Source organism: Ovis canadensis, chromosome 21, assembly GCF_042477335.2.
Source record: "Ovis canadensis isolate MfBH-ARS-UI-01 breed Bighorn chromosome 21, ARS-UI_OviCan_v2, whole genome shotgun sequence".
NCBI lineage: Eukaryota > Metazoa > Chordata > Mammalia > Artiodactyla > Bovidae > Ovis > Ovis canadensis.
In genome coordinates this window covers 23173895-23186628 of record NC_091265.1, presented here as the reverse complement: position 1 = coordinate 23186628, position 12734 = coordinate 23173895, and the positions used below count along the sequence as shown (strand labels likewise).

Below are 12734 nucleotides of genomic sequence, written 5' to 3'. Positions count from 1 at the left end.
TATAGGCAGGTTCAGAGGTATGTGAGGCAAAGAGAGTTTCATGAATGGTGGTAGATGAAAGTTTTCAGTAATTTTTTGTCATACTGTTTGAAAGCAGGTCAAGGTGATAAACAGAGTTATGGTCAAATTTAGATGGTTTTGATTACCAGGCTAAATTTATTCCTTAGACAACTGGTAGTAACCTGATCACAGCTGAATATAGGAAGATGTAACTGGCAGTATTTTATAGAATGGCTAAGAATGGGGACAGGGAGGGAAAGAGATCAAAAGGACAGAAGACAGGAAGCTGATCCATCATATAGGTGAGAGACGATAAAGCCCTCAAGCCAAAGTGGAGAAATGGAAAGACAGCAAAGGAAGCAGCAGATGCTGAGAAAGCAAAGCCCATAAACAGGACCTGGAGAACATCAGAATATGTATGAATAGGAGAGGGGCACGGTCAGAGAAAAGATAATATAAACATCTAAGCTGGGAAAACCAATAAAATAGTGAGCAACCCAAGCAGGGCTGGTTAGAAGGGAAGATATCAATCAACACATATCTTTATCCGTGATAAAGAGATGTGCTTCATTACCTTGGAATTCTCCGGCTGTGGCCACCACCTCTCCTGATCATCTCTTTTAGGGTAAGAGTCTCATATTCCGCATATGGGGCTGCAGTCCAAGACTTCTGAATGGCATTGATAGCTTTCACAAAGTCGTGGTTATATCTGTAGAGCCTATTAGAATACCTGCCAACAAAAGTTAAGATGGCTTCAGATACGCTCTTTATTGATGTAAACAGATCTCATTAAAATAGGCACTCATACCCTGGGCCTGAGTGTAAAGCGATATTATCCTTCAGGAAGGCAACTGGGTATATCAGTCTCTATCTCTCTATCTCTACATTTATATCCACAGCCTAGAACTGGAATGCCTCCTGTGAAAATAAAATTTAAGTGAACTAAGATAACTGTATAAGGATGTTCAGTGAAACACTTTTATACTAGTAATAGATTATAAACATAAATTCTAAAACAAAGAATGGATTAAATAAATAATGGCACTTCATTTGCTATACAGTTTATTCAGTAAACATGTCTGGAAGATTATTTAGTGATATGGGAGAATGTTCACACTATATTAGACAAAAAAGCAGACTATCAAAGAAGTTGACACAGCACGAATCAATTTTTTGTGAAAGTGTACATTTATATTGATACTATAAAGTACATGCAACCAAGGTTATCTCTGAGCGGTAACATCGAATCACACCTCTATTAATACAATTTCTACAACGTACCTTTTAAACTTGACAATGGTAAAAAAAAAAGGTGGTGGAGACAGAGAAACTGTCTTTCAATGTGTATATGTGACACAGTGGGAAAGAACCTGCCTGCTCATGCGGGAGGCAAAAGAAACTCAGGTCTGGTCCCCGGGTCGGGAAAAGCCCCTGGAGGAGGAAATGGCAACCCACTCTAGTATTCTTGCCTGGAAAATTCCATGGACAGAAGAGCCTGGTGGGACACAGTTCATGGGGCTGCCAAGAGTTGGACACAGCTGAGCACACAAACTTCACCTTTTAAACTTTGCCATAATAAAACAGGGGGTGGGTGAAGTGCAGCGAAACTGCAGTCAGTGGACATACGGCAAGGCAAGTATCACAACCACATGAGGAAAGTTGTTCCGTATGGACAAGGTTTATACCCTTGTCACTCAGATCTGGTTCTTGAGCCAGCATCAGCAGAAGCACCTGGAAGCTTGTTAGAAAGGAAGACTCTAAACGTCATTCCAGGCCACCTGAATCAGAATCGACATTTTAACGGGATTCCCAGATGATTCACAGCAACATTAAATACTGAGAGGCACTGGTTTAACTGACGCTAAATGCTTGGACAGAGATGTAAACAAATCTAATATACAAAGAGCATGTTTACAAAGACAAAAGACTGAGGGAGTTGATGATTCATTTCACTCAGACACGTATTACACCTATGTGCCAGGTGCCAGGAATTACAGAATTCACCATGTCATTTCTACTAAAAAAAGGTTCTATGACTTAAGTATGACTTGCTATCCATATAGTATATGGATAACTTCATATACTATACATACATGTAAGTTATACATATAGTAAATGTTATACTTATATGTTATATTATGTAAGTTATTACATATTATATAACTTTTTAGATGTTATATTTACTCTAAGTTATTCATATAGTGAGTGTATAACTTCCATTAACATTCAGTTATACTAAGCAAGATATACCTAACCTGAGTAACTTTAGGCATACTGTGAACTTTTCTTTCTCTTTTAATTCAGATGTTCATAGAGAGAGTATTGAGATATAGCCAAACAACCTGGAAGCACTGGCAATAATAACAGAAATGTGCAACCACATTGATAACGTTTTACTGTTTTTATAAGTACTTTCCCACTTTTTTCAAAGTGTGAAACCAGAGAGGTACATTTATTAAACATAAAACTCTCTGTATTCTATTTCTGACAAACTAGCAAACAACAAAAACAGTTGCAGTTGTTTCTTCTTAAGACACAGGTTCAGTTCAGTTCAGTTGCTCAGTCATGTCTGACTCTTTGCAACCCCATGGACTGCAGCACACCAGGCCTCCCTGTCCATCACCAACTCCCAGAGCTTACTCAAACTCAATGCCATCGAGTCAGTGATGCCATCCAACCATCTCATCCTCTGCCGTCCCCTTCTCCTCCTGCCTTCAATCCTTCCCAGCATCAGGGTCTTTACCAATGAGTCAGCTCTCAGCATTAGTTGTCCAAAGTGTTGGAGTTTCAGCTTCAGCATCAATCCTTCCAATGAATATTCAGGACTAATTTCCTTTAGGATGGAGTGGCTGGATCTCCTTGCAGCCCAAGGGACTCTCAAGAGTCTTCTTCAACACCAAAGGAAACATGTTTTTAAATTGTAAATATCTATCTTGAGATCTGATCATTAAGAGCTGAAAGAGACCTTGACGGTAACTTAGTCCTAAATGTTTATTTTCCAAGTGAGGCAGCATAGATTCTGAGCACTCTGCCTGTAGCTTCTTCACTAAATGAGGCAATGCTTGAAATATCAGAAAAGTACATAGTACACAGTGAGCAGCTTCACAGGAAATGTGTCACTCACGGGTCAAACCAAGCAAAGCAACTTAAAATCTATGTTCAAAATGGAGGGGATGAATTGGTCTAAATCTCGGGGGGGTGCCTTCCCAGACAGGAGCAATCTGTCCTCTTTGAACTCACGTCCCCCTTTTCTGCTATAGAGCCCTTCACTGCCTGTGTGGCCTGGCTTTGGGTGATCTGCTCATACACACTTCCAGGGGATTTCACAGTCAAATAAAACAGAAAATCTGCTACCAATAATATTTATATTTTCCTTCCCAGCTAATAAAGTCTGAAATCTCTTGTGTGGTTCACAGTGGCTTACACTGGACCTGACTTAAGAAAAATATTAACTATTATAAGCTAAATTCCTGTGTTCATGTCCTAACCTTCAGTATATCAGAATGTGACTATATTGAGAGACATGGCCTTTAAAGGGGACATCAAGGTCAAATGTGGTCACACGGATGGGCTCTACTCCAGTATGACTGGTATGTGTGTGTGTGTGTTTGCTCAGTCATGTCAGACTCTTTGTGACCCCATGGACTAAAGGCTGCCAGGCTCCTCCGTCCCTGGGATTTCCCAGGCAAGAATACTGCAGCAGGTTGCCATTTCCTTCTCCAAGGGATTTTCCCGACCCAGCATCAAACCCAAGTCTCTTGCATCTCCTGCATTAGCACGTGGATTCTTTACCACTGAGCCACCTGGGAAGCTCACATGACTGGCATAAGAAATGGAGATTAGAACATAGACAGGCTGACTGTGTAGGGACAACTGTTGGCAGCCATCTGCAAGCCAGGGACAGGGTCCTCAGAAGAAATCAAACCTGCTGACGCGATGACCTTGGACTTACCGCCTCCAGAACGAGGAGAAAACAAATCTCTGTTGCTTAACCCAGTCTGTGTAATCTGTTATGTTAGCCTCAGCAAAAACATTACATAAATACTAAGAACTTGAAACTCGGTTATTTATTGCCGTAAGATTTATGTTAGATTAGTATCACCTATATTTGATGCAAAATAAATATGTATCTGCAAGGATTCTGCAACATCTTATTGTGCTGTGCTAAGTCATTTCAGTCTTGTCCAAATCTTTGTGATCCCAAGGACTGTAGTCCGCCAGGCTCCTCTGTCCACGGGATTTTCCAGGAAAGAATACTGGAGTGGGTTGCCATTCCATGCTCCAAGGGATCTTCCTGACCCAGGTATCAAACCCATGTCCCGTATGTCTCCCACATTGACAGGTGGGTTCTTTACCACTAGGGCCATCTGAGAAGCCTGCAACATCTTATTACATGGCAATAATAAAATGATTTTTCTGTATTAGGATTAGTTCAGTCACTCAGTCGGGTCTGACTCTTTGTGACTCCACGGACTGCAGCACGCCAGGCTTCCCTGTCCATCACCAACTCCCGGAGTTTACTCAAACTCATCTCCATCAAGTCAGTGATGCCATCCAACCATCTCATCCTGTCATCCCCTTCTCCTACTGCCCTCAATCTTTCCCAGCATCAGGATCTTTTCCAATGAGCCAGTTCTTTGCATCAAGTGGCCAAAGTATTGGCGTTTCAGCTTCAACATCAGTCCCTCCAATGAATACCCAGGACTGATCTCCTTTAGGATGGACTGGTTGGATCTTCTTGCAGTCCAAGGGACTCTCAAGAGTCTTCTCCAAAACCACAGTTCAAAAGCATCAATTCTTCAGCACTCAGCTTTCTTTATAGTTCAACTCTCACATCCATACATGACCACTAGAAAAACCATAGCCTTGACCAGACAGACCTTTGTTGGCAAAGTAATGTCTCTGCTTTTGAATATGCTGTCTAGGTTGGTCATAACTTTCCTTCCAAGCGGTAAGCGTCTCTTAATTTCATGGCTGCAGTCACCATCTGCATTGATTTTGAAGCACCCAAAAATAAAGTCTGTCACTGTTGCCATTGTTTCTCATCTATTTGCCATGAAGTGATAGGACCGGATGCCATGATCTTAAGTTTTCTGAATGTTGAGCTTTAAGCCAACTTTTTCACTCTCCTCTTTCACTTTCATCAAGAGGTTCTCTAGTTCTTCACTTTCTGCCATAAGGCTGGTGTCATCTGCATATCTGAGGTTATTGATATTTCTCCCAGCAGTCTTGATTTTAGGTTGTGCTTCATCCAGCCCAGCATTTTGCATGATATACTCTGCTACTGCTGCTGCTGCTAAGTCACTTCAGTCGTGTCCGACTCTGTGCAACCCCATAGCTGGCAGCCCACCAGGCTCCACCGTGCCTGGGATTCTCCAGGCAAGAACACTGGAGTGGGCTGCCATTTCCTTCTCCAATGCACGAAAGGGAAAAGTGAAAGTGAAGTCGCTCAGTCGTGTCCGACTCTTAGCAACCCCATGGATGGCACATAAGTTAAATAAGCAGGGTGACAATATACAACCTTGACATACTCCTTTCCTGATTTAGAATCTGTCTGTTGTTCCATTTGCCTGTATAAGTCACTCAATTCTGTGGTCCTTTATATAAATATTCTTTAAAGCCCTCATTGGTCCATTACTTTAGAAGTATTTTGTAAAAATACTTTCTTCTCTCAGTTAAATCACTCACTGTATTTTTCCAGTAAAGTGGTACATAACATGGCTTATGTTTCTAAGTCAAATAAAGTTAATATAATCAAATTAAATTTTCCAAGGATTAATATAGACACATCCTTATAAACACCATACAAAACTAAATGGATCTTTGATTGATGACAACTCACGTTTCCTCGAGACCCGCAAGGGGTGCTGTGTTCACGTTCACGTTCTCCGAGGTGTTTCCTGTCTTCCTTCCAGTGAAACAGGCCCAGTTCCGGCCCAGCACGTCATGGACCCAGCCAGTCATGGTCTCGTGGCAGTAACTGGTTACCCTGCCACCCTCTTCTTTATACTGCAACCAAGCAAGAGAAGGAAAAGCCTCATGAACCTGCTCTCTCTCAGGTCTGTTTCCTGGTCTCTCATTCACAGTAACGACGCCTCTTTTTTGTTTCACCTGAGGGACCAGCCTCCGTCAGGCAAAACAAAATCTGAGAAGTTTCAGTCTGAGAACCATTCTAAAAGAGGAAGAGAAAGAAACATTTTTAGGATTAGCATCACTGACCGCCGAGCAAAATTTACACAACCAACCCTGCAACAGAACGAAAGGCAGGTGAAGAAAACAATATTTTTAAAGCAGCTGCTTTCTAAGGCACTTTACCAAAGTCACCTCATTTAATCATCACGGCAAGCCTCTGAGGAGACTGACCAGTGAGTAAGTGAGGCTCACCTCAGACAGCAAGCAGTGCCTACGGTAACAGAGCTGCGAAGGGGCAGAAACAACACAGTCCTGCTCACTTCCTCAGACTGGTCCACTCAGAGAAGAGGCACTCCAGCAAAATACAAAAACCTTCCAAAGAATTCAAATTTTTTCTTCTGTCAACCTTCCAACTTAACAAATTCTAGTCATGAATGGGGAGTTAAAATATCCTAATTATTAAATATTCTCTCCACTTTATTTCACTAGCACAGCCTGTTGTTTTATATCAGTGTTGACAATGAAAAATAACTACAGCTGGTCCTTGAACAGAGCAGGGGCACCAATACACCACGGGCAAAAATCCACAGATAATTTTTCAATCATCCATCTGTATCCTGGGTGCTGCATTCAAGGAACCAACCAACCCTGGCTCATGTAGTACTGTAGTATGTATTTATTTTTTAAAAACTTGAATACAAGTGGACCTGTGCAGTTCAAACCTATGTCATTCAAGGGTCAACTGTATGAAGTGATAGATCAATAACTCACATACTTTGGCTCCAGAGCCTTAAAAAAAAACCCTCATATTTTAATATATCCTTATGGAGGAAGGATATATAATCCTGAATGAAAGTAGAGAGCATAGGAGGAGGAAAGAAAAAAAAAATGATGGTAAACTTTTTTAAGAAGGGACTTGAATACAGACAGTTTCAGGCACTAACTTCATAGAACAGAAGCACAAAAGCAGTGAAGGGCAACATAAAGATATGAGCACAGGCAGCTGTGTTTCACCGCTTTTCTTTACAAAGGCACACAGTAGGGTGGTTTCAGCCCACGGGATGTAGTTTGTGGACTCTTAAATCTAGCATAATGGATACTACTTCACCTGTGCTAGGTGGCCTGAGTAAGGGGCAAACAGTGAATACATTAACGTTTGCAGGTTATAAGGCTTCTGCCATTATCACTCCGCCCTGCCTTTGCAGTGAGAGGTACACCAGAAATACATAAAGGAGTGAACCACAGTCTGTTCCAGTTAAACTTCATTTACAAAAACAGACCCATGGTTTGCAAACCCCAAGTTTAAAGGAATGTATAAGCTGAACTACACCTAAAGGCAAAACTACCTTACTGCATCCGAGTCTCTGAATTTTAGGGGTAGAGTTAAAAGGGCTTCCTTGGTGGCTCAGTAGTAAGGAATCTGTCTGCCAATGCAGGAGACATGGGTTTGATCCCTGGTATTGGAAGAAGAAAATGGCAACCCACTCCAGTATTCTTGCCTGGAGAACCCCATGGACAGAGAGACCTGGTGGGCTACTGTCTGTGGGATTGTAAAGTCAGACACGACTTAGTGATTGTGTAACAACAACATGGAGTTAAAAATGCATGGTCTTAGAATCCAAAAGAGCTAGGTCTGGATCCTGGGATTCACCACCCAGTCGGCTGCACTGGGTGAGTGACTGCAGGCTACTCACATGTACATTTTGCTCTGTCTTGGTGCTTCATGATACTGTGAAGCTCGCATTCCTACCCCGAGCTAAGAATATCTCCACAAGCATAGGTTTGACTCACCATTCCTCATGTCTCTGCTAAAGCCCCAACTTAGGACAAAGGAACACTGAAATAAAGGTCTAGGATATGACTGGGCTGCAACACTGGAGGGTATGTCATGTGAAAAAGTTAATAAAAGTTCATATTTATTATGCTGAACTACCAGAAGCTATTTTCACTGATCAAAACCATCTAACATTGGTAACCCCATATGATGTGGACAGGACAGGCAGGGTTAGGCCACTGCTCCCCCCATCTCTGCTGTAGAATTCAAAAAGACATGTACCCCAATGTTCACTGCAACACCATTCAGAACATCCAGGACATGGAAGCAACCTAGATGTCCATCAACAGATGAATAAAGAAGACGTGGTACATATATACAAAGGAATATTACTCAGCCATAAAAAGGAACACACGAGTCAGTTCTAGTGAGGTGGATGAACTTAGAGCTTGTTATATGAAGTGAAGTTAGAAAAAGAACAAATACCATACATCAATGCATATGTATGGAAACTAGAAAAATAATACCAGTGAACCTATTTGCAGGGAAGGAAATGGAGACACAGACATAGAGAACAGACTTGTGGATCCATCAGGGGGAGGGAGAGGGTGGAATGAATTGAGAAAGTAGCATTGACATACATACATCCCTCATATCTAAAACAGTTGATGGGAAGTTGCTATGTAACACAGGGAGCCCAGCCTGGCACTCTGGGATGACCCACAGGGGTTGGGTGGGCGAGAGGAGGGAGGCTCATGTGGGAGAGCTTGTGTGCTAAGTCGCTTTGGTCGTGTCTGACTCTGTGCTATCACATGGACTATAGCCCACCCGGCTCCTCTGTTCATGGGATTCTCCAGGCAAGAATACTGCAATGGGTTGCCATGCCCTCCTCCAGGGGATCTTCCACACAGGGACTGAACCCATGTCTCTTACAGGTCCTGCATTGGCAGGCAGGTTCTTTAGCACTAGTGCCAGCTGGGAAGCCCCATGTGGGGAGGGGTTTTATATATAAAATTATGATGATTTGCATTATTGTACAGTCCTGTACAGCAGACTTCCCTGGTGGCTCAGACGGAAAAGCATCTGGCTACAACGTGGGAGACCTGGGTTCAATCCCTGGGTCAGGAAGATCTCCTGGAGAAGGCAATGGCAACCCAGTCCAGTACTCTTGCCTGGAAAATCCCATGGACAGAGGAGGCTGGTGGGCTGCAGTCCATGGGGTAGCGAAGAGTCGTTCACAACTGAGCTCACTCACTCACAGTAGAAACCAGTAACACTGTAAAGCAATTTTCCTCCAATTAAACAAAAAAGTAATCTCACAAGGCTTTAAGAGTTTTTCAGAGCTACCTTGTTGAAAGTGTCAGATACACATAAATGAAAAAAAAAAGCTAAACACAGGAGGATGTTCATCACAGAGGAAGAAGCTGGAGAAGGCTGCCTGCTTTTATAAACAGTGTTGCTGGAACTCAGCCAGGGCCACTGGTTTATAGCACCTTGACTCTGACTGCTTTGGTGCAACAGCAGCAGGAATGAGGTGCTGCAACAGAGACTATAAGACTCATAAAGCCTAAAACATTTACTATCTACCCTGCAAGAAAATGTGCTGACCTCTCTGTTTAGAACAATTTAAAAAAAAAGAGAGAGAGAGAACCTGGGAATTCCCCGGCAGTTCAGTGGGTAGGACTCCACACGCTCACCACCGGGGGCCCAGGTTTGAGTCCTGTGGCAGTCCATGGGGTTGCAAAGAGTCGGACACGACTGAGTGAGTGAACAAGAACAGGGAAATAAAATCCCACAACCTCGCAGGATGTCCAAGGAACAAACAAACAAAACAACCCAAGAGCTATTAACAGGAAAAAAATTCCAAGATGGTACTTAAGTGGAATGTAAATATGTAAAATTTTTTATTAATATGAAACATGGTTTTTAAAAAATGAAAGGTGAAAACAGCCTTTGAATGGAGTTTTCTTGGTTATTTATAAAAAAAATAGTTATATAAAAAGTTATATAAAACCTTTTTAACTTTATAAAGTTATATATTTATAAAAAGATAGATTTTATAAAGCTCATCACTTTAAAAAAATGCTATTTCCTAAGAATGAGAAACATGCCAACAAAGTCTTAGAAAAGAACATCTATGAGGGATGGTCCAGATGTTGCTAGAATAACTTTGTTCTGTCTGGGACTATGGTTAAGTTTCTTGAAAAAAAAAAGAAAAAAAACATTATTTATATATCCTATTGGACTGTAAGGAGATCAAAGAAATCAATCATAAAGGAAATCAACCCTGAATATTCATTGCAAGGACTGATGCTGAAGCTCCAATATTTCGGCCACCTGATGCGAAGAGTCGCCTCACTGGAAAAGACCCTGACACAGGGAAAGACTGAAGGCAAAAGGAAGAGAGGGATCTCCAACTCAACGGACAGGAACCTGAACAAACTCCAGGAGATAGCGGAGGACAGGAAAGCCTGGCGTGCCATAGCCCATGCGATCACAAAGAGATGAAAATGACTCAGCGACCGAACAATAAGCCCTTTCACTTATATATCAACTACTTATCGGTCACATAACACTTCCAGGCATTATGTAAGTGCAAGCCATGCACACACTGTGTATTGATGTAGCGCCCGACCTTAAGACAACGGGAACTCCGTGAACTATGCAAACATGTAATTCACGGGATTATTTATCTGAACCAAAACCATGTGGTTCAGCAAGTTAACCATGCTTGGAAAAGCCTGGGAAATTTCCCCAGAAATTTAGATCACAAATGAAATGACTTTCCCAACATACCAAAAGTTCAAGGCTTGCACGTTAGAAGAAATAGGCCCCATGTATTTCGTCAGTGTGGCTTTGTTTGCCTAGCAGGCACAGCTAGTCATAGTTATAAACATGATTGCTAATACGAAATGAATTTCCATTTGAGGGAAAGGCTGAGTTGTTACTTTGACTGGAGAAGAAGAAAAAAATCCTTAAAACATGACCAGCTGTGCTAAAGATCCTTACCGTTCATATTGATCAATGACTCTATACCCTTCATCATCAAGATTATGGAACTACAGGATCTTAACATTTACCAATCACATCATACTTTATATACATTTTACAGATTACTCATAAATCTTAGAGGTTCAACAGAACATAAAGGTATAGACTCGGGGGACAGAAAAGAGACCTAAAAGAGGTGGCTGAACTAGAACTGAGAACCAAGGACTCTAAAACCAAGTGCTCTTCCCAAATACCACGCACCATTTCTTTTTTTTTTATCTTTTTCAAAGAATACCTGGAAACATTTTTATTTTTTTTAAGTTTTTTATTTTTAAAATTTTAAAATCTTTAATTCTTACATGCACAGGCACCATTTCTTTATACACTCCGTCTTCTCACGGAGTGCAAAGAAATAAACATACAAGTCACTGGCCAAAAACCCTGAGAGGAGATACCTAGAAACCACACAGGAAAGGCTTAAGCAATCTGCAAAAGGTTTTCATCTATATTATGTGAGTTTCAAAATGATTCTTTGGGATACTGTTCTCATGGGGAGAAAAAAAAAAAAGGAGACTTTGCAAAGTTAAATAGAGAAGATATAATTCAAGTATGAGTTCAAATATTGTAAGAATCATTGCTTTATTCATTATTTCCTTAAAAAAAAAAAAGGTGGAAATTAACTGGCCTTCATGAGTCAGATTCAAATTGTTGCCCTACACATCTTAAGGGTCACCTAAATTCTCCATCCAAGGAGAGACCCACATGGCTAAAGGTCATCTAATTTCACCTAATTTTAAAATTTTTGTTTGACTTAAACATTTGTTTCATCTGATTTCATCTAAGATCCACACATCTAAAGGTCATCTAATTTCACCTAAATTTTTGTCTAAGATTTTTGATTCGGGGCAGAGGTAGAGGACATGGCCGGCAGGCGTGACTCCTGGATGGCATCCAGTTCTGCCTCTTATAGGCTGTGTGATCCTGAGCAAGTTACTTACCCTCTCTGTACTCTCAGTGTCCTCATCTGCAAAATCAGGAAGCTATAACAGACTCAGCCTCACAGGCTGTATTTTATAAATACTAACCCATGTAATTTCACAGTAGCCTGTAGGGTTATTCTTTTCACATAAGCATTGTTCTCACAGTGAACAGGATTTTTTGCTTATTTGGTAACTAGGACACTAGCAGTAGAAAGCAATTATTTACTGGCTGAGTGAGTAAATAAATGAATAACAGAAAGAACAACAAATGCCAAATTCTACTTAAACAGTAACATGAGAAACTCTCAAAAGTTTATAATTAAAGCGTGATACTTTTATAATTAAAAAGCGGTCCCAGAGACCCAAGTTCTGACTCCTAGTATGGCTTCAGGAATGTCAATTTTTCCTCTCCAAACCTGTTTCCTTACCTGTAAACTGAGGCTGACTTGAAAGTTCCAAAATATCCCCGCAAGTTTCCTAACTGCACAGTCTTTACATCTATGGTTTTCTTATTATTCACAAAGTAGGTAAATAATTCAGACTCCCTACTTATACAGAGCGTCTATACATTCTCTGAACGTGCTTGTTAGTTGCTCAGTTGTGTCTGACTCTCTGCAACCCCATAAACTGCAGCCCACCAGGCTCCTCTGTCCATGGGATTCTCCAGGCAGGAATACTGGAGTGGGTAGCCACTCCCTTCTCCGGGGCATATTCCTGACCCAAGGATCAAACCCAGGTCACCTGCATCGCAGGCAGATTCTTTACCATCTGAGCCACCAAGGAAGCCCCATCTAAACATTCTAAGTGATCCAAAATAATCCTAAATACTATAACTGTTTTCACTCAAGCAAATTACT

At 41.3% G+C, this 12734-nt stretch overlaps 1 protein-coding gene across 1 annotated transcript in view; it reads right to left on the bottom strand.

The window, feature by feature from the left end:
• The window catches only part of CTSC (cathepsin C), a 44707-nt gene that overhangs the window by 16365 nt on the left and 15608 nt on the right, over window positions 1-12734 (bottom strand). Inside the window, exons 3-4 of the mRNA XM_069564783.1 lie at window positions 5843-6009; window positions 575-730 (exon numbers count right to left, since the gene is read on the bottom strand). Coding sequence (XP_069420884.1) covers window positions 575-730; window positions 5843-6009 — 323 coding nt within the window. The remainder of the gene's footprint in view (window positions 1-574; window positions 731-5842; window positions 6010-12734) is intronic.